The 25,525-nt window shown below is 42.2% G+C and overlaps 2 protein-coding genes and 2 long non-coding RNA genes across 4 annotated transcripts; 3 read left to right on the forward strand and 1 right to left on the reverse strand.

Moving 5' to 3' along the window:
- Nucleotides 1–2,001: 2,001 nt before the first annotated feature.
- Nucleotides 2,002–23,959, forward strand: LOC122870196 (Fc receptor-like protein 5). Its single transcript, XM_044184169.1, has 8 exons — nucleotides 2,002–2,080; nucleotides 2,604–2,639; nucleotides 3,286–3,546; nucleotides 3,626–3,871; nucleotides 4,657–4,815; nucleotides 5,625–5,693; nucleotides 6,894–6,983; nucleotides 23,711–23,959. The coding sequence occupies exons 1-8, from the start codon at nucleotides 2,011–2,013 to the stop codon at nucleotides 23,785–23,787; spliced, it is 1,008 nt and encodes a 335-aa protein (XP_044040104.1). The 5' UTR covers nucleotides 2,002–2,010; the 3' UTR covers nucleotides 23,788–23,959.
- On the reverse strand, nucleotides 11,361–13,197 carry LOC122870300 (nectin-4-like). The gene is made up of 3 exons (XM_044184448.1): nucleotides 13,039–13,197; nucleotides 12,081–12,464; nucleotides 11,361–11,858 (listed from the first exon to the last, which is right to left on the reverse strand). The coding sequence occupies exons 1-3, from the start codon at nucleotides 13,103–13,105 to the stop codon at nucleotides 11,689–11,691; spliced, it is 621 nt and encodes a 206-aa protein (XP_044040383.1). The 5' UTR covers nucleotides 13,106–13,197; the 3' UTR covers nucleotides 11,361–11,688.
- On the forward strand, nucleotides 13,347–15,280 carry LOC122870358. The gene is made up of 2 exons (XR_006376565.1): nucleotides 13,347–14,721; nucleotides 14,944–15,280. It is a non-coding gene; the product is annotated as an uncharacterized LOC122870358 (long non-coding RNA).
- Nucleotides 16,784–19,353, forward strand: LOC122870356. The gene is made up of 3 exons (XR_006376563.1): nucleotides 16,784–16,886; nucleotides 18,177–18,212; nucleotides 18,350–19,353. It is a non-coding gene; the product is annotated as an uncharacterized LOC122870356 (long non-coding RNA).
- Nucleotides 23,960–25,525: the final 1,566 nt, after the last annotated feature.

The raw sequence follows: 25,525 nt of genomic DNA on the forward strand, positions 1-25,525 counted from the left end.
GTGAGGAACAGCAGACAAATAAAACCAAAACAAAATCAAATCAAATAAAAACAGAACTTAAATTCTCTCCATTGACCTGCTTCCTTCAGGTATTTAATCAGGTGCCTCCTCCTGCACAGAGTCCGGATGCCCACAGTGCATCCACCCGTTGGGTGTTTACCTATGGAGCGTCTCATTAAGTCCAGTGTGTCCTACCTGAGACGGGTAATGGCCGCCTCTTCCTTCGGTTCCTGCCCAGCCTGTTTCTGGACATTACAAAGCTGTCTTCCTGTATCGTTAATGTCCCAGTTTTCTTGCCATACTTTTTGCATTTACCCTCAGCTCTACAAAGTTTCCTGTGTGTGATCTGAGTGATGGCTGGCCAGTGGCCACTTTCTGGAAATAGCACCGACTTATCTGCAAAGTGCTGCTCAGTGTGAGTTTGTGCTGTCCTCACAGCTGATCCCTGTTCAGGTTTCTTCCTCAGTTGTTGCTGTATATTAAAATCTACTGTTGGCATCACACAAAGCTGAAGGTGGGACTGGGAATGTTGCATGAACCTAAACTTTGTGCTTTTATATCTCCGCTCCATCCAAAGCTTCTATACCTGGTTTCACTGAGCTCCAACCGTCCTGCAGGTCCTTAGCAGATCAACCCAGTGTGCCGGCATGAGTTTAACACTTCGTGTCCATAATGACGTTTCCCCCATTTCAACTTGTATGGCGGCTGCTGGAGAGGATTTAAATATATGATATATCCACTGCATATTCTTAGTCCGTGCGCTCCACATCCAGCTTATTAAGGTGACTCTGTGCTGCTGACATCCATGATCTACTGTAGCGCTCACAAGGGCCTGGTACACTCACCAGTGCTGCTCTGGTTGCTCCCTCAGCCAAACAACAGACCATGAAGTCCATTAAAATGAGTTTAACCCACATTAAACTGAAACATCGAAAGCCTTCTTAGCTTTTCATTTTTAAAACAAGGGCCCGAGGGCCAAATCTGGCCCTCCAACAACATTTTTAGGCCCGCTGTTGAAAGCTGACATTTTCCCTTCATAGTTCAATACGTTTACGTGATTTTACGTGAAACTAATGTAGATGCAAATGTAAGTATGAGGCTTGTGTATTGAATAACATTTGGGATTATTTCTTCATTCAAGAGCGAGTTCTTTAAATTTGAGAGCGTGACTTCTTGATTTCACTTCAGATTTTGTGGTGCTAACCCCGCCCTCGCGCTCCATCAGCCCCGCCTGCACTGAGATTCGACTGCGTGCTTGCTCTCGGTGATCGTTGCGTGCTCAGATTTCCTGCGCTGCAGCTTCAGCCCTTCTCCTCGCGAAACGTCTGACCAACCACTAGAATGCCAGGTGTCGTGTTGACCAATGAAATGAAGCTTGCCTCATCGCAGCATTCGCTTTACTTCTTAGAGTGTCCCGACCGGGTGGTTACTCTTCATCCAAATGACAGAAACCATCTTTGGGGAAAAATGGATTTGACGTGTACTTAGTTTGGCTCATGTCCCACCCACTAAGATGGAGGGGGCGGGGTTTATGACCTGTACTGCAGCCAGCCACCAGGGGGCGATCCACCTAAAACAATGTTTTCTAAACGAATCTTATTCTTAAATTGATTAAAAGAAATAAACTGAACATATTGAACACACTGGCCTGTTTGTAAACACCGGGCATGTAAAACAAACATTGTTGAACGGGTGAGTTTTTATCAGACATCAAGTGTGTGTTCAGTCGCATTCAGTGGGAAAATGGCTGTTTTTGTTTTTGTCTTGTGTCTCTGCTTTTTAGGTAATTTTTAGGAATTAATCATTTTGTATTATTATTTTTTAAAAACTCTCCCAGGATGTTTTGAACTCACTTGCTGTTTGCATTCTTTCTATCTGTGTTTGGTTTTTATAATAAAGCCACTTATGGTCCATAATGAACGATCTGTTTTCATGTTTACTGCTGAGAGCAAAACCACAGAGCCGCTAAACTCACCTAAACAGAGGAAGGAGGAGGCTTTAACTGCTGCGATGGAAAAAAGTCTTAATGTTACATCACTGTGTGGTACAATGGGACAAACATCTCTCCTGTGGCTGCTCTGTAAGTACATAATAATTATATTTAATAGTCCCAGATGCAAGATGTTATTGATCATCACAAGGAAAACACAGAGGAATCTACGCAGCTTAAAATGCAACAGACATGACGGCCGAAGAGGAATTCATTGTTCAGTTTAATAAGTTCAGAAAATGTCAGTTTGCTGTATCGTGCAGAGAAGAAGACGAACACAGAAACAATCTCAGGCAATCTTCAGTTTTTGTTTTATATAAAATGATCTTTAACAGGAAGTAAAAAAATGCAAAGCTTTACTTCATTTAATTCAGATGTAATGTGCTGCAGTGTTAAACGACATTCTCACCTCCTGCCACAAAACACATCCTGTCTCATCTTGGTGCTGGTCTGTGGTCGGTGCTCCACGTGGCTCTCTTGATCCACTATAAGCTCCACTATCCACTAGAACTGAACTTTTATTGACTGTAAACACATCTGTTTTCATTTCGTTTTACAACTTTTAATCATGAGTCTTGTGTTTTTGTTCATTGTAAACCTGATTTCTCTCCAGTGCGGACCGCGCTGCTGTGCTGCACAACAAACCAAGGTCAGGACGCGTCTTATAAGACAAGTTGAAACTGTTAATGTTTTAAATAAAAGTGCTTCTTCACATCAAAGGCCACAAAACACATACACGTTTTGAGATTTAAATAATGGTAAATTGGTTTATTAGTACGTCTCGACTCTTGAGAGATTTGTAATTGGACAACTGGAGAAATGGAGTCTTAAAGGAACAGTTCAACATTTGGTGCAATTCTCTTCTCCTCTGAAAGTTAGGTGTTCAGATTAATCCACTCTCAGGTCTGTATGCTAAATGGGAAGCTACAGCCAGCAGCCGGTTAGCTTAGCTTAGCATAAGGACTGGAAACAGGGGTTAATCAGCTCACTGAACCAGTAAGAGCCAAGAAACAGTCCGGTGCATACAGTAACCCCCCCTGAGTCTTTTATCCCAGTAGAGGTGTTAGAGCGTGTTGAAGTAGTTCTAGTCTTCTGAACCACTGTGTCTGATAAACCTTCAGAGTCATGGATCTGTTGCTCAGACTGGACTCCTGGATTGTGTTTCCTCCTCTCACCTCTACCTGAAACAACGCGCCCCCACCAACACAGAAACCTGTTTTGTAACACAAATATGTTTCCTTTGTGACACCGGACGGGTCATTATGTTTTGCTGAAATTATAACTAATTCCCTCAGCTCGTCTGACTGTGAGTCCCAGCAGCTCTCAGCTGTTTAAAGGAGAGTCTGTCTCTCTGAGCTGTGAGGAGGACGACAGCTCTGCTGGATGGACGCTGAGGAGGAACACAACCAGAGAAACCAGGACTCAGTGTGACGACTGGGGAGAACCTGCTGGTTCTTCCTGTACCATCAGCCATGTGGTCCCATTGGACAGTGGAGTTTACTGGTGTGAGTCCAGAGAGGGAGCAACCAGTAACACCATCAGCATCACTGTCACTGGTAAGCTCAGACTGTGGAGTTAGTATTGATGAAGCTGTGTGTAAATGGATGAAATGCTGTAGTTTGTCTCTGTGTTGAGGTGGACCAGTGATCCTGCAGAGTCCTGTCCTCCCTGTGATGGAGGGACATGATGTCACTCTGCACTGTAAACCAAAGACCCCTCCCTCCAACCGCCCAGCTGCTTTCTATAAAGATGGCTCCCTCATCAGCACTGAGCCTACAGGTCACATGACCATCCACCATGTTTCCAAGTCTGATGAAGGCCTCTACAAGTGTCACATCAGCCGTCACGGAGAGTCTCCACCCAGCTGGATCTCTGTCACAGGTGAGGAGGTCGAACATAATCCAACCAACCTGTTTCCTATATTGACGGGTAACGTGTCCTGGCTGAACAGCAGAGTTTCTCCGTTCTTTTGCACCTCTGACCACAGTCAGCATCTCTGATGGGTGTGGTCTCTTTTGCACCTGTAACAGCACCCACCAGTGATGTCACAGTGTACTGCCCCCCCCCGAGAACGTTTGTGCATCACTGCAGCAGGGTGAGAAATGAAACCACGTGAGGTCAGCAAAAATAAGCTTTTCAGCTGCTGCTGCTGTTCTTGCAGTTGTGTCTGTCTGATGTTAGCTGGATATTTCAAAGTGTGAACTGAAATCTATTAAAGTAAATAATAAAATATAATAACAGATAGCCACTGGGTGAAGCATCAGCTAACTGGACTGTGGTGGTGATCTCGATCCAGAATTCCCACCATTGGAGGATTTATGTTTTTTAATGAGCACAGATGAATTACTGAACGGGTCTACTGGGCAGGGGTCCAGGGGCCCAGGGGCCCAGGGGTCCAGGGGCCCAAGGGGTCAAGGGACCACAGAGATGCAAAACAACCTCAAAGGGACACAAAATCACTTTTGAGACTCTAAACAAACAAAAAGAGATTCAAAGATCCAATACTTTATCGCCATTTCAGCTTTTACAACACAGAATTTGGTTTGGTGAGCCCACGCACATACAACGGGACATAACAAAGAACACAAAGAGGCCCAAATCCACTACAGAGAGGCATGGAGCAATGATGTGAATGATTTGTAATTATTATTTTTCATTTGCTTCAGGGAAACCCACCATCACACCTCCTCCTCCGTCCTCCTCCCCCTCCTCTCCTCCTCCATCCTCCCCTCCTTCTCTCCTGGCCTTGCTGTCTCTTCCATCTGTCTGCGGTCTGGTGCTACTGGTTGTACTGGTGGGACGATGTGTCCGGAGCCAACCTGAAGGTGAGACAGAGTCCTCACAACACTCAGCATTTCACAATTTAGAATACATGAAATATTATTTGCTTGAATTGTGTTTAACAGTTCCGTTTAATTTATTTGTTGTACATTTATTTGTTTGACATTTTTGGATCATCTCTGGTCATTTGTAGGTTCAAATTTGGGGTTTTGGGGGATTTGAGATTAGATTTAGGTTCATGTTTAGTCGCAGAGCTGCAGAAGGTTTTATGTGAGTTTACACTTCAGTACAGAAGAACACATTTCTGTGTCAGAGTGAAGTAAAAGCATTCCACCTTTTCTTTTCACTTTGACAACAACATATCTGTTTAACATTTATTTACAACCAAAACAGCAACTTGGTCAAATGAAATGTTCTTCAGTAAATTCAGTTTTGGACTCTGGCTGTTTCCTGTGTGTGAAATGTGACACTGTGTGTAGGTGTTGTGCCTTGTGGTCAAAGTGTTTATGTGTCAGCAGAAGCTCTGCCAGTTTCCTGTTTTCTGATAAAAACCCTTCAGTTCAGTTGGTCTCGTACGTGTTTGACTGCAGGAGTGATAAAAGGGCTAAAAAAGACTTCAGCGCTCAGTACTGATATATATATTTATTTATGTTCATGCAGATTTACATATCTACATGTTCAGTTTGAAACATATCAGTTATCTGTTTCATTCAACTCCACCCTAGTTTTTGCTGAATAGTTTTCCCCTCCCTTATTTGTCACTTTACTACTATGGACAATACTATTACAAATGTTGAACCAGTAGCAGTACTTGCAGTAATAATAATATTTAGAGTTTTACTTTATTTTGCAGAGAGTGATCCAGCTCCGGTCTACTCCGCAGTGAGAAGAACAGACGACGTCAGTGCAAACGGGACGAGAGGTACAGCTGCCAGTGTTTGCATCGCTGTTAGCAGCCTGTTGGTGAAGCGTCTCAGCAGCTGCTGGACTGTGATGAGACGTGCTTCATCGTTCATGCTCCCCTCAGGATGAACTGTAATAACTCCGCTGATCCTCTGACTTTCCATCTAGCGCCACCATCAGGTCGACATGTTAACGCGTCCGACACTTTGGTTTCTGACCTGCAGAGCTGCTGACGCTCCCATCAGCCTCAGCTGCACTCTGTAATGAACTAATGTTAGCATGCTAACATGCTAAACTAAGACGGTGAACAAGGTAAACATTATACTGCTCAACATCAACATGTTAGCATGCTGAGGTTAGCACTTAGCTCAAAGTAGCGCTGACTCTTGAGGGGCCAGAACACTCCATCGTAACTACGTATTGGATAGTCGAAGGGCTTCAGTTTAGCTTTCTGTTTTACTTTGTTACTTTCTGAAACCTGATTGTTCACCTGTGCGGAGGTGAGAAAGAAGGCGGGGTTTGCTCTCTTTTTTCGTTCTTTACACAACAATTTCTGTCACGTTTCATGTGAACAACTGTGGGTCGACACTATGAATGTGTCCCAGGAGACATGTCTCAAAATGTCCCCCCCTCTGTAAAGCTGGCTCCTCCCAGTGTGGCCGTTAAAACAGCTAGACTACACTTACTGAGAGCTTTAGCCTCTTTCAGCTGCTAGTCCTGTCTGGTTCAGTCTCAGTGTTTCCAGCAGCAGCAGGCAGCTGTTCTCTGATGAACCGCTGAACTCGAGACTCAGCCAGAGAGCAGCTGCTGAACATAGCGGAGCATCTAGCAGCTGGAGAGCCAGATGTTTCCCTCAGCAGCTGCTGGAGACCAAACACAGAGCTGACACTTAGTTAGACTTTGTTCTCACTTTGATGTTGGTAACATTGCTCAACACAGTGTTGGCTGATAACAGTGTGAGAACGCAGTGAAATGTGTCAAAGGATCTAATGCAAGCAGGCAGCTTCACTGTTTCATAAATAACCTCCAGCTCAGTTGGGTCTCTTTCGTCAGTGACGTTAAAAAGCAAATGTAACTGTTCTCTTATTCTAAAATAATAAAGATAATTTGATTAGTGTTAATGTAGTGCTATTGATATTCTGGGTGTTTATTCGTTTTTGTATTACATGTACCGCAGTAGCACTTCCATTACTTGTACTAATATTATTTCCTTTTCCAGAGAGCGATCCGGCGGCAGTTTATTCAGCTGTTAAACGAACTAAAGACGTCAGTTGTGGACACACAGTCATCGGAGCAGACAGGACGAGAGGTACAGCTGCAGGGGGACTTATGTGTTGATTAAAACGTCATTTGGTTCCAACATAACCTCTGTTTACTATGGAACAACGTACTCGGGTTGTGTCCGAAATCACTTTCTGTTTACCACATAGTGCGTTAAGTGATTTCAGACACAGCTTTGGACAAACAACACTGAGGTCAGATTTCTGGTATTTTCAGAGCTTTGAGGACCGAAACACAATTTGTCAAACGTAATGTTTTATAATGTTTGTGTTTGTGTGTTCAGAGTTTCCAGCAGAGCCAGAGGTCGTCTACGCGTCAGTGAGGTCGAACCGCTGATGTCCAGCTGCTGGTTTACTGCTCGCTAACTGGTCTCCAGAGCCCCTCACAGCTCTGCATATACATTATTTATTTAATTTAAAACAACTTGTTTTAAACGGTGGAGCTACTGTAGGGCGCCGCCCTCCCCGCTGGAAAGGGCTATTTATTTTAGTCATTTTAAAATAAAACCTTTTTTAAATAAGCCATTTATTATTTGTATAAAATGTGCAACATATTCAATAACATGTGTGAAATATTAAATATAAATCATATTTTATAGCTTCCTGTTTGTTCTCTGTCTGTAAGCAGTCTGAGCCAATCACAGGCTGACTGTGTGCACGTCCAGCCAATCATGTGCGGAGAGACTTTGGCTGACAGCATCAGATGAGTGCAGTCGGACAGCCAGCAGGGGGCAGCACAGGAGCGCCACTTTGTTCAACAGATGATCATTTTCACTGTAAAGTCTCAGCTTCAACTCAGGAAGTCAGCACATTCAGGGTTTCCTGGGAAAAGACTCCGCCATAAAGATAATAATAATAATAATAATAATAATAATAATAATAATAATAATAAAACTTTATTTATAGAGCATTTATCAAAACAAAGGACAAAGTGCTTCACAACAAGTAAAATAAAATACATAAAATACACAAAAGCAAAATCAGGATCTGCTTTCAGATAAAAATGTGTTTTGAGACGAGACTTAAACGAAGACTCTGACTCAGACAGCCTGATGTCTTCGGGCAGGTTGTTCCAGATCCTCGGGGCCCTGATGGTAAAAGCTCTGTCCCCCTTTGTTTCCATCCTGGACTCAGGAGCAGACAGGAGACCCCTGCCCGAAGATCTCAGACTACGTGAAGGTTCATAAGGGATTACAAGGTCTAAAATATAGTCTGGAGCCATGAAGAGCCTTAAAAGTAATCAACAAGATCTTAAAATCAGTCCTGAAACAAACAGGGAGCCGATGTAAAGAGGCTGAACCAGGTGTGATGTGGTCGCACCTCTGGGTCCTGGTTTACAGCCGAGCAGCTGAGTCCTGTACAGTCTGCAGTCTGTCAGAGTTTTTAGATTAAGACGAGTGAACAGGCTGTTACAATAATCGAGGCGTGAGGAGATAAAAGCATGTACAGTATGCTGTATCACTAAACTTTAAAATAGATCGGATTTTTGCAAAGTTTCTGAGGTGATAGAAACATGACTGGATGAGCTGAGTGACATGTTGCTCAAAACATAAATTGCTATCAAACAGGACACAAAGAAACAGGTTTGACATGTTGTGACAAGGTTACCAGTATTTGTTTAGTGATGTGGCCCAATAACAAGGCTGCTGAACTGCGTTCATGTCACATGAGGACAAATGTCAGGAAATGAAAACAGACACACCCACATGCAGTCCACATAACAAAGTCTGCAGTGTTGTTAAACAGCTGCTGCTTCAGTGAGTTGTTTCTAATCAGAATCAGTCTGTCAGTATGTGAACACACAAGTGACTCTCAGTGTTTCACACAGAAGCATTTACAGGAAGACAGAAACAAACAGAGAGATGGTCGAAATCCACACAGAACTGTTATATGCATACAAGTAGGTGAAACAGGTGTGTGTGTGTGTAAAGCAACAATGAACAACAACACGATGACAACGAGTCAAAGGTCTGGAATAAACACTGAGTAACAGGAAGACTGAAACTGCTCAGTGAAGGTGGCGGGTGGAGGTGGAGGTGGAGCTGCTGCTCCTCTTTGTTGTAACAAAGAAACTGCAGTCAAACATGCGGTGAAAGCCCCTGAAGCCAAACTCAGTCTCAGTTCTGTTTCCTGTGAATCGTTACAGAGCGATTACTGATGAAAGCTCTTGGAACTTGGCCCACAGCCACGTGAAGTCCTGAGTCTGGTTGAATGTGCCGTCTGAACTGAATTACTCAGAGCTGCTGTTCGTCACTTTGCTCTGTTTCCCCCTAACTTCTTTCTCTTTTGTTTCGGTTATTTTATCAGCAGCTTCAACAGCTTACAGGAACAGAGAACAACGTGGTGTTAGCTTTCAAATTTACATCATTTCCCTGAAGGCACCGGCGGGTAAAACTGGTCACATTTCAACAGGCCTGTGTGATAAGCCGTGATGGACTTAGTTTTAGTTTTCTGTCTCGTCATGTATCATCTTCACATGCAGACATCACACAGCTCAGCGCTCAGTCTTCACAGAAATAAATACATAATCATAGGCCACAGAATAAATACAGCTACCAGCTGAGCTTTGAAAAACCCAGAAGGTCGTTGAAACCCACCACCCGGGTTCTGCAGGTTCATATTATAAACGTTTACATGCTCTTCACTGTGATGACATGAGACACAAACAGGAAAAAAGGCCTGCGGGATCGATGTTAAAAGAAAGTGCACGGACCTTTTTAAAAACATCAGCAGGCGTTCGACACACTCACAAACAGTTTGACTGTCAGCCTTCAACAGAGGCACTTCCTCTTCCATAACAGGAAACTCGTACCACATGTACATACACAGAACATAACATATATATCTTTTCACAACTCCGGTCGATGTGCTCAGCATTTCCACTGGAAACACATGACAGAAGAAGAAGTTCTACGTCACACTGCCTCTTGTTTCTACAGCAAAGATATGAAGATGATCTGAAAGAGAACCGGTCAGCAGGCACAAGCTGACATTTCAGGTGTTTCTATGATAAATAAATGAGCCAAGGTCTCAGTGCTCGGATCAGAGAGACTTTCAGTCCAAAGTCCAGAGGAAATGAAGGGTCACTGAACCAGTTAGATGAGAATATGCTGATACAGCAGCTGATCGGGAGGAGAACCTGACACTGGAACTGTTTGTGACGTTAATGAACATCATCTTCTTATTCTATTTCTGGAAATTCACCTCAGCGTAAAGCGATGAGTCTGCTGGGGAAACACGACTCGGGGCTTTTGTCATGTGACTCATTTTGTCCCCGCAGCAGACGGGATCATGTATGTGGCGTGTTGAGTTCAGGTCAGTCTGACAGAAACAGTCTTGTTTGATGTGAATCTGCCACAGTGCCTTCAGGTATAGAAGAATGAAAGAGCTGCAGTCTGCGGTCGCGTTATGTTAGGAGGAAGGACTGAAACACACCCGAGTCACACTGAGACGGGGGGAGGGCAAAGCTAACGGAGCTCAGAGCAGCTTCCAAGCACAAGCTCCACCCTCTGAATGTTCCACCATGTTCTCTCGCTACAGGCTCCGACATTTTCACTTCTCAGTTACAGTTCACGTTTTCGATCAGCTTTTATGACAGAAAGCTTCTCTTGCTTCCATCGGTTCAAAGTGAACAAATAACTGATGAATAACTGTTTTTAATAAATGCAGATGAAGTCTGAGGAGATAAAACTGACCCTGCTGGACTGAGAGGGATTCAGACAGTCCTGAGTTAGGACCCAGTGCTGTTTCAGGCACAGGTTAATCCGAGCCGAAACACTGGCCACGGTTTGTAACACCGTGGCGATGTGCGGCTTCATGCCACTCTCAGGTGACATGAAGGCTCAGGTGTGTTCTGGTTCCAGAAAAGATCAGACCTGCATCAGAAGGTTTGTGGTGGGAAAGGACCTCTGTCGTTCACTCTACTTCTGTACCAGCAGAATTATAAGGCGCTCTTACTTTACTGAGTGTTGCACTGCACCACATTTATGTGACAGCTGCAGTTACAGGTGACTCTCTGGACAGGTGGGACTGGGTCAGCTGCTCCTCTCCTCCAGCTGAGCTCAGGCTGCATTTATTCTACAAATACATCACAGCGTTAAGATGAACTGTTGCAGAAACAGAAACTAAATCCAGAATACAAACTACTCAAGTCGGTTCAGCTTTATTGGCACGAGACACGGTAAAATAATATGATAATATGATACAATTACAGTTAAAAATACAAATAAGTGCGAACTATTTAAACACGTGTTTGTGTGTGTGTGTCTCTGTATGTGTGTGTCTCTGTGTGTGTGTGTGTGTGTGTGTCTCTGTATGTGTGTGTCTCTGTGTGTGTGTGTCTCTGTGTGTGTGTGTGTGTGTGTGTCTCTGTGTGTGTGTGTGTGTGTGTGTGTCTTTAATGTTGAGAAATCTGATCACAGAGTTGAACTTGTTGAAGCAAATGTTCCTTATATCACTGAATGTTTTACTTGTACAAACTTCTCACCAGCTACATTATTATTATGAAAAGAGTTAAAAACAAAGAAACATTGAAAACAGCGTCTGAAAGCAGAACAATAAACTGAAACATGTGATACATGAAGTGAACACAGAGAGCAGTCTGATACAACACCCTGAGAAGAGTCATAAAGTGCTCGGCCAATCAGAAATGTTCAGCGCTGCAAGTGGAAACTTTTTATTTTCATCTTCGCAGCAGGACACAAAGATTCACGAGGAAAAGAGATCTGAGACCTTTCACTCCAGCTGAAAGACACTTTCTGTCTCATCATCTTGGTGTGAGTTCTTCTCTGTGCGTCCTCTACGTTTTCTAAAGATCACCAAACCAACAACACCAACGACACCAACGACACCAACGACAAGAAGAAGCACAGCAACTGGCACACCAGCTCCAACTCTTCCTTGACCTGCAGAGCAGAAACAGGTGAGAGCTATCAGCTGTCAGGTGAACATGTCAGACATTATCTCCTGCACTCTGATCACATGAGTCATAGCAGCTGTTTTCTCTAAAGTCTCATCAACAACATCTTTAGAAAACACAAACATCTGATCTGTGATCTGTTTCACTCTCAGCTCAACAACCAGGAAGCAGCTTCACCTGCAGAGACACACTGAGCTCTATAACTCACCTGGGTCTGGGTCTGAGTGTGGGTCTGGGTCTGGGTCTGTCACTGTCAGGGTGATGATGCTGAAGGTCTCAATGGCTCTCTTCCTGCGTCTGTTGCTGTCAGCTGAAACTTGACACTCATATGTTCCAGTGTCGTTGGTGATGACGTTCTTCAGGACAACAGAAGTGTCTCCGTCCTTCATCTCTGGATCTCTCAGCTCCACTCGACCGCGGAAAGATGGAAGCAGGTAGTTTTCATTTAGATGGCCGTCTCTGAAGAGGAAGACATATTGATCTGACCCCAGGTCAGGTCTGCTCCACTCTATCAGTGTGATGTTGGCACCTCTGGGACCCCGACACTGAAGAGGGACGTCCTCCCCAGGCTTCACTGTTACCTCCTTTGTGTCTGAACAGAAACAGAAAATTCTCCAGTCAGGACTTGTAATGTTTCCTGTTGCCATCAAACACCTTTTCTTGCGACTGATGAAATAACAGCAGAGATCTCGTCTCTATAAAACAGCACATGTGAACTCAGCAGCTGAAACGAATCAAACCCTGTTCTCAGACTTCATTAAAGTCCTGAATGTTCACAGTCACGTTGTCCTGTACACCATTATCACTCGGACACAACTGAACACACAATTTAACTGATAAAAATGCCAAGTGTATTATTCTCTGGAAGCAGCAGCCCCCACCAAACAGACCAAGCTGCTGTCTCTGCTGTGATTGGCCCACAGTGTTGCAGAGTGACAGTGAGTCCTGTAGTGAATATTCACATCAGTGACTGTCCACAAGTCTGCAGAGGAGCAAAGTAAACTGAGGACGCCCATCAGGACTTTCAGGGGGAATATCGGCCGATTCTGATCGATGAAGGTGAAACAGGAAGTTTCCACATTTCTGTTCTGATGATCTTTGAACAGAAGATAATAATTCCAAACCTCAGTACTACACACACACACACACACACACACAGCCCTTACCTTCACAGTGAACAATGATCCATGAACATGCGAACAGCCAGAGTGGCGCAGATGTTAAAGCAGCCATGACGGCAGAGCTGTCTTAAGCTGCTGAAGCTCCAACCAGTGACTTCTTCTTCCTGCTGTTCAGCTGTTGACACCAGACCCGCCCAGACATGAGGGGGGGGGGGATATCACGTGATTTCCAAGAAAGCAGAACTGTTAAGCTGCATTCAGGTTGTGTCAGACTTTTGGCTACTGACAGATTAACATGAGAAAATATAGAAACTATAAGACTGTTTGATTACTGTGATGTTAAAGTAAACTTATTAAATCACTGGTCCAAAATTAGTAACAATTTACTGCACCAACGTGAAGAAATCCCACATTTGACCTTTCACAAAAGTAATTCCTCAATAGGTTCACTGTTGTTTTGGCAACTGCTTCCTATGTCAAATTTGGTTACATTTCAATCCCACTTCAACCCCCCCAAGACAGTATAGGTGTTGCAGACTCACTTAAGCAACAACATCATGTACAAACTACGTTGTAGGCCTATTACACATATATTAAATAAAATTGTAATAAAATGTTGTTTTACTATGCAGTTTTTGAGAAAAGTCAAACAACATTATAACCTATTCATAATTTATTTACAATAATTTCGACTCTTATAAAATATTTTCCCTCAATTTTGGGAGCAATCCTGCTCACGGCGATCACGATTCTAATCAGAGCTAAAACACGTCGGTTCAGATAAAGTCTTGGTTAATTTGAATTGAGATTCCTCAAAGTAAAATATTTTTTTAAAATCATCCAATGATAGAAGAGGAGAATAATACTGTTATCTAAGCTACTAAAGAAATTGCAGATGTCACACTTGAGACTGAGTTGACAAATGAAAGATGACCAGGTGCAAACCTACATTACGCCTACTTGGTTGTGTCACATTACATTTTATCATTTGCAGATATAATAATTCTCATAGTGAAACTGTACCAATTAGAAAACTGTATTATGCAAGTAGTTTCCACAGCTTGAACAGAGCTTTGTTATCCATCATCCAATATATTGATGTGCAATCAAATGATTCATGATTGAAGATTATGCTAAGTCCATCATGTGAATGGATGGGCTTGTTTCTCTTAAGATTTGATCAAAGGTAAGACACCATACATTGGAAATGTCTGCGAAGCAATGCACAAATGTTTAATCAAAGGCCAGAATAGATAACAAACACACCAGACTGCCTACAGAGCTAATAAGTTATTTTCTTTTTCATGTTCTTTGAACAGGTACAGTGGGATGACTCGACTTTAATAGTTATGAAGGACATCAGAAATATTTAGGACAGCAGCTGCTTTTGTTTCTACTCTGTAACAGATTCAACTTACATGTAGCGAAGTACAACACTTGAAATAAAAATACTCTAATAATAATAAAAGTACACAAAGGCTCCTGACTTTGTTACAGTAATAAGAGTAAATTTCATTTGTTACTTCCAGCCCTGCCTAACACAGTATCACTAGTTACTACTGTGATAAATGAGTAGGCCTGCCACACTGATGGTTCAGACAGTTAATAATAACCCCACCCACAGGCTTACTTTACTCCACCACATTTACGCATTTCACATTCATGATCAGATCAAGTCAAACATATCAGGCAGCACTGGACTTCAAACTCTGAAAGGAACCTTTCTTGGTACTTGACGTTTGATTGTTGAGTACTGGAACGTTTGTATATATAACGTGTGAGCACTGTTGCACTACTGGCAGCAAACAGGACCTGTGTGAAGCTTCTTGTGTTCAGTCATTAAGAACACAGTCATTTACTTTGTATTTTTTTACATACTTGGACAAAATAACAAGAACATCCAACCCTGAGTCTGAAAACATATTCAATAACACATGTCCCCCAATTCAGATCGTCTTAAATCCCATGAACCAGTTACCACGAGCTGCTCCGTGACTGAGCGATGAAGACATCCACCAGATGTCAGCAGAGTTCCTCGCCAGCCAACAGGAGACAGAGTGACTCATCCCGTCCTCGTTCTGTTGATGCAGTACTGTGTTACGTCCAGCATGCACGTTCATGTTTAGGAACAGGATTCTCCAGCATAACTGCACCGATATGAGAAATATGAGCCTTTGGGGCCTTTCAGGCTTTAATCAGGTGTTTCAGGCTCTTCATCAGTGCCAATAACGGGACATTTACTGTGACATTTGTTTGGCTGGTTCATTAAATACTTTCAGAAATGTGAGCAGAGTCTTCTTCTATTCCTGCAAAGCTTGTCTGGCAAAGTAGTGAAGCTTTCTCTGACTTGTAGGTCTTTAGAAATGTTGCATTTTCTCTGAAAATACTTTGAACAAAGAAACTCTTCTTGTCAGAACACTAAGTTAGACCAGAGATTTGCAAACTGTGAGGTGCACCTCCACAGGTGCAGGAGAGTTGGGGGCTCAGGAGTGGAGGGTGGGGGCGAGGAGGGAGAGAGCGGAGGCAGAGATACTGTGTGAGGTGAAAGGGACAGGTGCATGCAGGTGTTCTGAAACAACAGGAAGTCAGTGATTGTAGTTTGTCAGCAGACACAAACTCCTGGAGGAGACGAAGACACTTTCAAACACTTTGCACCGTGGCTCTGTTGGCTTCATCAGACCTTCAGCACACGCTGGGGCGGTTTGCAGCCGAGTGGGGAGCGGTCAGGATTGACAGTCAGCACCTCCAAGTCTGAGGCCACGGTTCTCAGCCAGAAAAGGGTCGTTTTCTCCCTCCGGGTTGGGAGGGAGTTCCAGTATCTCGGCTCCTGCTCACGAGTAAAGGTGAACTGGAGAGTGAGACTGACATGGTGCTGCGTCAGCAGTAATGTTGTGGTGAAGAGGCAGCTGAGCTGGGAAGCGAAGCTCTCAGTTTACCAGTCGATCCAACCCTCACTATGGTCCTGAGCTTTGGGGAGTGACCGAAACTTTCCTCCGCAGGGTGTCCGGGCCCCTCAGAGATATGAGTAAGGAGCTCAGAGTAGAGCCGCTGCTCCTCCGAGTCGAAAGGAGCCAGTTGAGGTGGTTCGGGCATCAGGATCCTCCTGCAGGGCGCCTTCCTGTGGAGGTTTCTGGGCACGTCCAACTGGTAGGAGACCCCCGGGGGTCTCATATAACGTGGGAATACCTGGGGATCTCCAGGAGGAGCTGGAAGACGTTGCTCGGGGAGAGGGACATCTGGGAAATGCACACATTTAAAAAATGTAATAAAATATGTATTTCCTCTTGATTTCCTTTCAGCATCACGTGCCTCTGTTCCAGGAGGACTGTGGTTAGTTGTGACACCAGAGTGAGATGAGTTTTTCTTCCCTTATCACTGCACCTCATCGCTCTCTGTGCACAAATCCAGATGGTAAATGTGAAGCAGGACTCGCACTGATCATCAAGCATCAGAAATGAAACCACAGTTCAGCTGCACAGTGAACACTCTACTGACACCTGCAACATCAAAAACAGAAGCAAGAGCAAAACATTTTTCACACAGGAAACTTGTACAGAATGTTTTGTACATTTTATAAAGATAACATCTTCATCACTAATATTTCCAGAGTAGAGAGAAACATTACATCTGTCTCTCAGTGAGCGCAGATCCACACTCAGGACCTCTCAGATGAACCACACTGCATGTCAAGCCTCTGTGCAGCGCTGTCACTTCCTGCCTGTGATTAATGCTCTCTGTGCTGCAGGGCCAAAGCTCTCCTGATGACCTGCTTCTTGTTAACTGAAGGAGAGAAAAAGTCAGTCACTCACAAAGAGGAAGGAAGAGAGCTCGACTGGACTGAGTGAACAAGTGCTCACCAAGGGCTGCAATGGGACAGACGTCTTTTCTGCTCTGTAAGTACAATCTGCCAAAAAACCAACAATGTTCATTGATATTGTTAGCACATAAGACTTTATTGATCACTGCAGGGAAAACGAGCAATAAACAGGAGCCTAAAGAGATTAAGACGCAGCAAACTGACGACTGTGGAGCTCAAACAGGCTGCTCAACAGGTTAAACAGGTTTTAAATCACTTTACTGAAATGCAGCGTTTAAAATAATAACATCTACACTGGGTCAACATATCTGTCTGCTCTCATAACAATATATCATAACACATAACTCTACAATGCATCAATAATGAAATCTCATTATTAACTCTTGCAATTTATGTTAAAGGGTCGGTTAAAAACAAATATTTCAATAAATACGTAAAAAGAAAATCAATAGTAAAATAATAATTTATAGTAGGATGCATGAAATAGAAACACTGTAAAGATATAATACCATTAGGCTACTACTAATAATAATAATATTATTTTGCATTGCACTGGGTCAGATCAGAGTCTGAGATCTTATAACTGTAGTTAGAGAAGTTGTGAGGTGGATGAAATATCAGTTATAAATACTCAACCGCCTTCAGTGTAGCCTCACTAGAATTAACCAGAAAAGACAATAAATAAAAGTCTACGGACGCCACAGAGAAGAAATAACCTGCCACTTTTTATAGAATCGACAGCCAAATAAAACATCACCACAGCAGACATTCTTCAGTCAATCTGAGACAGACAGAGAGACAGGCAGAGAGACAGAGAGACAGACAGACAGAGAGAGAGCGAGAGAGAAAGACAGAGAGACAGACAGACAGACAGACAGAGAGACAGACAGAGAGAGAGCGAGAGACAGACAGAGAGAGAGAGAGAGAGAGACAGACAGAGAGAGAGCGAGAGAGAAAGACAGAGAGACAGACAGACAGACAGACAGAGAGACAGACAGAGAGAGAGAGAGAGACAGACAGAGAGAGAGCGAGAGACAGACAGACAGACAGACAGACAGACAGAGAGACAGACAGAGAGACAGACAGACAGACAGACAGACACCTGGTCTTTAAACAGTTACCTCTATAATTAAGCCTTTGGAACAAGCGTTTAGCAGAAGTCAGCATTAATGAGCTTTGTGTTCGACTGGAGTTCTGCAGGAAATGTGTTCTTGTAGAGAAAACTACTGAGACGTTAAACATCCACCAACACGCAGTGCGTTCATGTAAGGCTGGTAGACACTGCAGTATTCCTTCAGTCTCCGTCCTCTGTCTGGTCTGCTTGGACGTTAAATCTCAAACCAACCTGAGTCTCGTTTCTCTTCAGTGCTGATCTCACTGCTGTGCTGCAGGACCGAAGGAGGTGAGTGAGCGTCTCCTCTCGTCAAACGCTTTCTGGAAAACGCTGATACAAGATGTGTGTTCTTTAAAGAGTCTGACGAACATCAATATTTCAAATATTTCAACACAAACTGATTCTGAGAACGTTTTAACGTACAGAAACTTAAAGGAACAAGATTTCTGCCATCAACATAACAACCAGCACAAAAACAGACTTCAGTGAAACTACCAGAAACAAACAGTGGAGTGAAAAGACCGGAACAAACATCTAAAAACAGGGACTCAAGCTGACATCAAGTCTCGAAAGTCGAAGCTCGATCAGATCTGACCTTCATGGTCTAAAAGCTTCATGTATGCATAGTGTGTGTTTGAACTAACATTTTATAACTGGAATTAGTCACGTCCCATTTGTTAGTTACAAACGATTCAAGAATCCAATTTTCCTTTTCATTGAATGTTTAAAAATATAAACAATTACAATGAAAACTGTAAGACTTTTCAGCTGATTTCAAACATGCCTGACCCCCCCAGCAAAATTAATTTTCAAGTAAAAAGAAAATAAATGAGACTAATTCAACAGTTCATTGTGAGTAGTGACCACTGTTGATTGATGAGGAGGCGTGAGTTGTGGTGCATTTCTGCTTCAGATTCAGATTGTTTTATCATGTGACTCAGATTTAAAGTATAACTCGTACGCTGCTGTAAGAAAAACACACAAGGAACCATTTAGAGCCAACTTAAATTAAACATACATGGCAGCCAAACATCGGTTTAACAAGACAATCACAAAGAAAAAATGTTGAATGTCCCTGAATTCTGTCCAACAATATAATAAATGATGACTCGATGGAATTTCCATTTATTTATTTTGAAACCACGCTGGGAAAACATTTTTTCCACCTAATGTTTTTATTTTTGTATTGTTGTATTATATTGTATGTCGTTATTCTTTTTCATAATTTCTGTCACTTCTGAGGACAATTTACTCAAAAGCCTTAGCTTGTAGTCTCTGTCAGCATCACACTCTTCAGTAATGGCACAGAAGTGTTTCTGGAGCTAAAGCTCTTCAGCAGCACTTCAGTTCAGAAAGCTTTGCTCAACAAACACAGAAGGTTTGTTAAACACAGTGAGGGATGTCAAGCTTTTACTGTGACGCCCTCTGGTCATTTAACCAAACATGCAACTAATTCCCTCAGCTGGTCTGACTGTGAGTCCCAGCAGCTCTCAGCTGTTTAGAGGGGAGTTTTTCTCTCTGAGCTGTGAGGAGGACGACAGCTCTGCTGGATGGACGCTGAGGAGGAACACAACCAGAGAAACCAGGACTCAGTGTGGAGCTGGCTGGGGAAGATCAGCTGGTTCTTCCTGTAAGATCAGCAACGTCCTCCCATTGGACAGTGGAGTTTACTGGTGTGAGTCCAGAGAGGGAGCAACCAGTAACACCATCAGCATCACTGTCACTGGTAAGCTCAGACTGTGGAGTTAGTATTGATGAAGCTGTGTGTAAATGGATGAAATGCTGTAGTTTGTCTCTGTGTTGAGGTGGACCAGTGATCCTGCAGAGTCCTGTCCTCCCTGTGATGGAGGGACATGATGTCACTCTGCACTGTAAACCAAAGACCCCTCCCTCCGACCTCCCAGCTGCTTTCTATAAAGATGGCTCCCTCATCAGCACTGAGCCTACAGGCAACATGACCATCCACCATGTTTCCAAGTCTGATGAAGGCCTCTACAAGTGTCACATCAGCCGTCACGGAGAGTCTCCACCCAGCTGGATCTCTGTCTCAGGTGAGGAGGTCGAATATAATTCTCAGACTAACCTTGTTGTTTTCCAAGGTGGACATGTGGACATGAATTCCCCTCTGTGTGTCTCTCCGTGGACACGATACAGTACCTCTACCTTTAAACCATACATGTTCTGTGGACATGTGCAGCTAAACAGGCCTAATATCGTGATTCATTTTCAAATATTATTTGAAATCAGCTTCCAAACCTGGAAAATATAATAAACAACCTGAGTGAAGATTAGACTCTAATAAACCGAAAGAGGTTTCTATTAAAGGCCAGTATGAGAATAATAAGGATTTTAAAAACTGAATCATGCAAAGCGACTCTAGTGGAATCCAGAATAAATATAAAGAGCTGGAAATGAGCATAACAGGTCTTCTTTAAATCTAATAAACTGCACCCAGCCGAGTGGAAAAGACCAAATGGAGCAATAATAATGAATTAATTCAGTTTCTTATTTTAATCTCATTACTGTCTGAACAGAAAAAGAGTGAATGTGTTTTCATTTAAGTGCTTCTGATAATTATTTTCTGTTCACTTTAGGGAAACCCACCACTACACGTCCTCCCACCTCCACCTCTACTTCCTCCTCCTCCACCTTTGTTTCTTTGCCACCTCTCATTTTGATGTGGTCTGTTCCATCTTTCTGTGTTCTGGTTCTACTGGTTCCACTGGTTCTACTGTTGAGACGGTGTGTTCGGAGGAAACATAAAGGTTCGACACAGACTTCTGGATTTTACACTTAAGCTTCATTTTTCAGGACAATTTATTTTTAAAAATCTGTTTAACATGTTGTTCACACCCATGTCGTACAGTTCTACAGTTCATTATGGCTGCAGTCTTTCTGTTTACACTCTGTGTCTGTTGATGTGCATGTAAAAGTCAGACAAAAGACCGAAAACTGTCCTGATAGCTCCCAACTTAGACAATGTCTGACGAAGATCTGTGTTCGATCCAAACGCTGCTCCGTTCAGTGACATTAGTTTTGGGTTGTTGTGATCCAGCACCGGTACAAGTGTGTTTGGATGCAGTTTGCTGATGTGCATGTTCACATTTCACCATTTATTTTACATTTACAAACAATCACAAGTTACACATTTCAACTACAATTTTCTTCAATTAAATGTCCATTAAGAATTTTATTCTGGTTCATTCCAGCTGCTGAAGAAAATGACATCACTGATGACATCACATACAGTGACATCAAAATATCCCGTCACCAACAACAGCCAATCAGACGAAGCAGAGGTAGCTTTTTTTCTTGTTTGTGCTCTGTGTGTGTGTGTGTGTGTGCTTGAAGGTGAAGACTTGGTTTTAAGGTTCAGGGTAGAAGTGAGTTTACATTGTGGTTCAGATAAGGGTTGGGGTTAGGCATTTAGCTGTGATGGTTGAGGGGAGTGGGGGAATAAAACAATGACCAGGTCTGTGGTGCACGGGCACAAGTATAAATCAATATAAAACTCCTCTAATGATAAAACATCTTATTAAAAGAAAATACCATCTTTAAAAGGTGCCGTGAGGCCTTAGGAGTGGGGGAATAAAACAATGACCCCAGCCTGATGCAGTGGGGTCCTCACAAGTACAGAAAGACAAACGTGTGTGTGACATTTTAATCAGTGAGGAAGTATAAACATGTTTTCATGGAATTTGATATTCTGAAATCATTTTTACGACATCTCATCACTTCTTTAAAAGATTATGACTAGTTTTTTGTGTTAAGGTTAGAGTTAAATTCATTACATTTTTATTTAGGATTTTATATTTACACATTGCCTTTGACAACACATTACAGTTACACTTGATTTATTTTGAAATATTTTTCCAAAACAGCAACTTCACGCTGTAGTCTGGTCTGTTTTTGGTTGAGGACATGTGAGTTAAACTGTTCTGTGCCCTGCGGTGAATCTGTCAACAGAAGCTAACAGCTCTGTGGTCGTCCAGTTTCCTCTTTCTAATAAAAACCCTGCACACGCTTCACTGCAGCACTGTTAGTAAGACATAAGAATATAATATATATTAATTATAAATGTGCAGATTTACATATCTCTGTGCATTCTGCTCACATATATCTATAACTGTTGTGCTATTATGTGTTTTACTCAAACACTATTATTGATCTGTTTATTTAATGTAAATAATTATCACATTTAGGGCTTAAGTGATTTTAAATAAAAGAAGAGATGAACTCAGCAGACCAAAACTCGTTTGTGTTTCCTGCATCTCAAACTGGCCTTTAATAAAGTCGATCATTCTGTAGCTTTTTTCCACCCTGCATATCAAACAGCAGCAGCTTCCTGCTGTTGATTCCAGTGAACTGTGGTCTGAAGCTGGTGGTTTCTCACTACAGCGTGGTCTGCGTTAGCTGATGGGGATGTGTTTGACTGTTTGTGCTGAAATGTGTGAACTTGTTTCAGATGAATACTGCAGTTATATTTGGTCTTTCACAGCAGTGGTGTTAAGAAGAAAACCTGCTGACATATATAAAGTCTATAATTAAACTATTTCCACAGTAGTATTATTAATATTCTTCTTTATAGTACACGTGTTGCAGTACTACTAGTAGTGCCAACACTAGCAGTAAATATACCAACAGTGCTGGTATCAGCTGTAGTACCTGCAGTAATGTAATTTGTATAAATTTTGTTTTCCAGAGAGTGATTCAGTTGCAGTTTACTCAGCAGTGAGAGGAACAGAGAGCGGTACAGCTGCTCTTTATTTCTGGACTTTGGACAGAGCCAGTCAGAAGGACAAAACCTAAGGATCTCTAAACCAGATATAGTTCTGGGTTAAAGCTAAGACAAGGTCAGCAGGGTCATTTACACATCTATTACCACACGGTCTTAAAATCAGATGTTGACAAATGTTGTGTGAATTACCAGATTAAATTTTAAAGGTAGTTTAATTTATTTTATTTAAGCTACTCTATGACACATGGCGTGTCTATCACCATGGAAACAGACGATACACCGACATTAGCTATTTCTGTAATACATTTTTTCCAAACACGTAACCAAAGTGTTATGAACAACATATTCCAACATATAAAATGATGTAGTATGCTTTCTGAACAGAACCAATGTTCTATACTATATTAGCATATATTAGCATACAACATTAGTAGCATGCTAATATATGGCCTCTGTAGGAAATATTGTTGATAATATCTGCTGTCTATTAATGATGTAAACTGAGAAGACTTTAAATTACATTTCATAAAAAACACAATATACCTCAAATTATCAAACTACAAGAACATGCTTTTAATAATAAAGACTAAATGACCAATACACTGTCTGTTAGCTTAGCTTAATCTGATATTTCCCCCTCACTCTGAACACACAGACTTCTACATGACTGCAGAGATCAATAAAACAAAGTAAGACCCACGTTTGCAAAGCATCAGCAGATCAGTTTAATGAATAATTTCACCTCCAGAAGGTATTTTTATACGTCATATTACAGCTCATGACAAGTTACTTCCTGTTTCCATAGCTGATTGCTCTTGATTGGACAGCGCTACAGATGTTTCCTAGCAACAGAGTTACACAAAGTCTTCACTACGTAAGACATGTTTTCATGGTGCAACCTGATTATGTAAACCACTAGTTTGAAACTAGTTACTGACAACTTCGTGAAGCAGAGTTGTCCAAGATAGAAGTTCTTGTCTGGTGATGGAGTTTCTTTGTCTCCAACAGCTTCTCGTGTTGTTTGAACTGTTTGTGTTTCTGTGTTCAGAGTTTCCAGCAGAGCCAGAGGTCGTCTACTCGTCACTGAGGTCGACCTCCACACCTTTACACCAGTCCAAGCGCTGATGTCCAGCTGGCCTGTAACTGGTCCCCAGAGCCCCTCACACCTCAGTGCATCCATGTGTTTTACTTCTCATTCTTAAATGTTGAAGCTAAATTAGACTCATGCAGCTTCAAAGAGACTAAAAGGTTAAATGTAGAGCATGTTTTATGTTTTTCAGTGAAATATCAGTGAAATTGTATTATTATACCATACATACTTATCATCAACCGGTAATCCACTTTGTACCTTACACTTATTTTAATTTTATACTTATACCCACTTGGTACTTAATTTATCTGACCTGTATTATAGTGTATTATATTTTTTGCTTAGTACTTCTATTCCTGTGTGCACTGACGTGATAGTGAGCTCCTGTAACAAAAGAGTTTCCCCTCGGGGATCAATATTTCTGATACTGATTCTGAAATGAAAAAACTAAAACTAAAGATTAAAATAAATAGTTACTTATTTTTTAAGTCACTCAGTTTTTCCCCTCTAAAAGTGTTTCAGTACGGTGCACAACACCGACATATTACCTGTTTGGTTGCACTTTTATTCTTATATTTCTATTAATCAGAATCTAATGATAACTTCCAGTTGTTTTTTGGTTTATATATTAACTAACTTTACTGTTGTTGATATTTATTCATGTTTTTGGACTCTTGTTGCCGCAGCAGTAAACGTGTTTCTCTGCAGGATCAATAAACTTTGGTCTCATTCTTGTTTTACTCATGTGGTTCTGTGGGTTTCACAAAGCTGTCGGATGGAAAATGTGACTTGTTCTGGTTTGGCTGTGGCCAACCGATACTCACCTCTCTTCAGTGCAGATAACAAAGAACAAACAAACAGAACCGCAACCGCAGACTATCAACAGCAGGAACATCATTCAGCTTCAGTACAGAGTGTCTGTTTGTGATTCTTTAGTCGGTGAACTATTGAGATTCAGTCTGTAAAGTTTTTTCTCAGCTTAAACATCACACGCCATATAAATCACCAGGTCCTGGTTTTCATGAGACACTCAGAAACACAGCGACATTTTGAAGTATCAACAGTCAGGTTCCCATATGAACACTCAAACAGGTTTTTCTGGCTGTAATCCTCCTGTTCATACTGGACATTAAGAGACCTCTTCCTAATGTGCTTCTGATGGAAGTGACGGAGGACAAAATCCACAGTCCTCGTCCTGTGTGAAAATGTATTTAAAAGTCACTTTCCTGCAGAGCTTTTCTCCTTTTAATGGGCTTCCTCTCACATCCACCTTTTCCTTCTTTTTCTATCATGTGCTGTCCATATTTCTCTGCCTCAGCCCCGACCCCTGCCTCAGCCCACCTCCAGCTTGTGTTCAGACTGGTCTGCCACCTGGTGGTGTTCTGTCCATACTGGCAGACCTGAGGCTACGTGTCACAGCACCGCCTCCTTCTAACATAACATCCGAAGAGAGGAGGGCACTCTCAGCACTGCAGAAGGATCACAGCATAAACATTCTACCAGCAGACAAGGGTCGCTGCACTGTGATTCTGAACACAGCCGATTATGATAAGGTCAACAACCTTCTTGAAGACACAACCACATATCAAAAACTTAAAAGAGATCCAACTAATAGTTACAAGAAGAAGGTTATAGACTATCTACAGAAGCTTGAGAAGGAGGAGGTGATAGACAGGCCATGCATTTATGGCCTTTCCAAAAGAGAATGTCCCACTCAGACCCATCGTGTGCAGCACAGATTCCATCACATACAACGTAGCCAAACATTTGACT

The sequence above is a fragment of the Siniperca chuatsi genome, linkage group LG22, assembly GCF_020085105.1.
Source record: "Siniperca chuatsi isolate FFG_IHB_CAS linkage group LG22, ASM2008510v1, whole genome shotgun sequence".
NCBI classification, from domain to species: Eukaryota; Metazoa; Chordata; class Actinopteri; order Centrarchiformes; family Sinipercidae; genus Siniperca; species Siniperca chuatsi.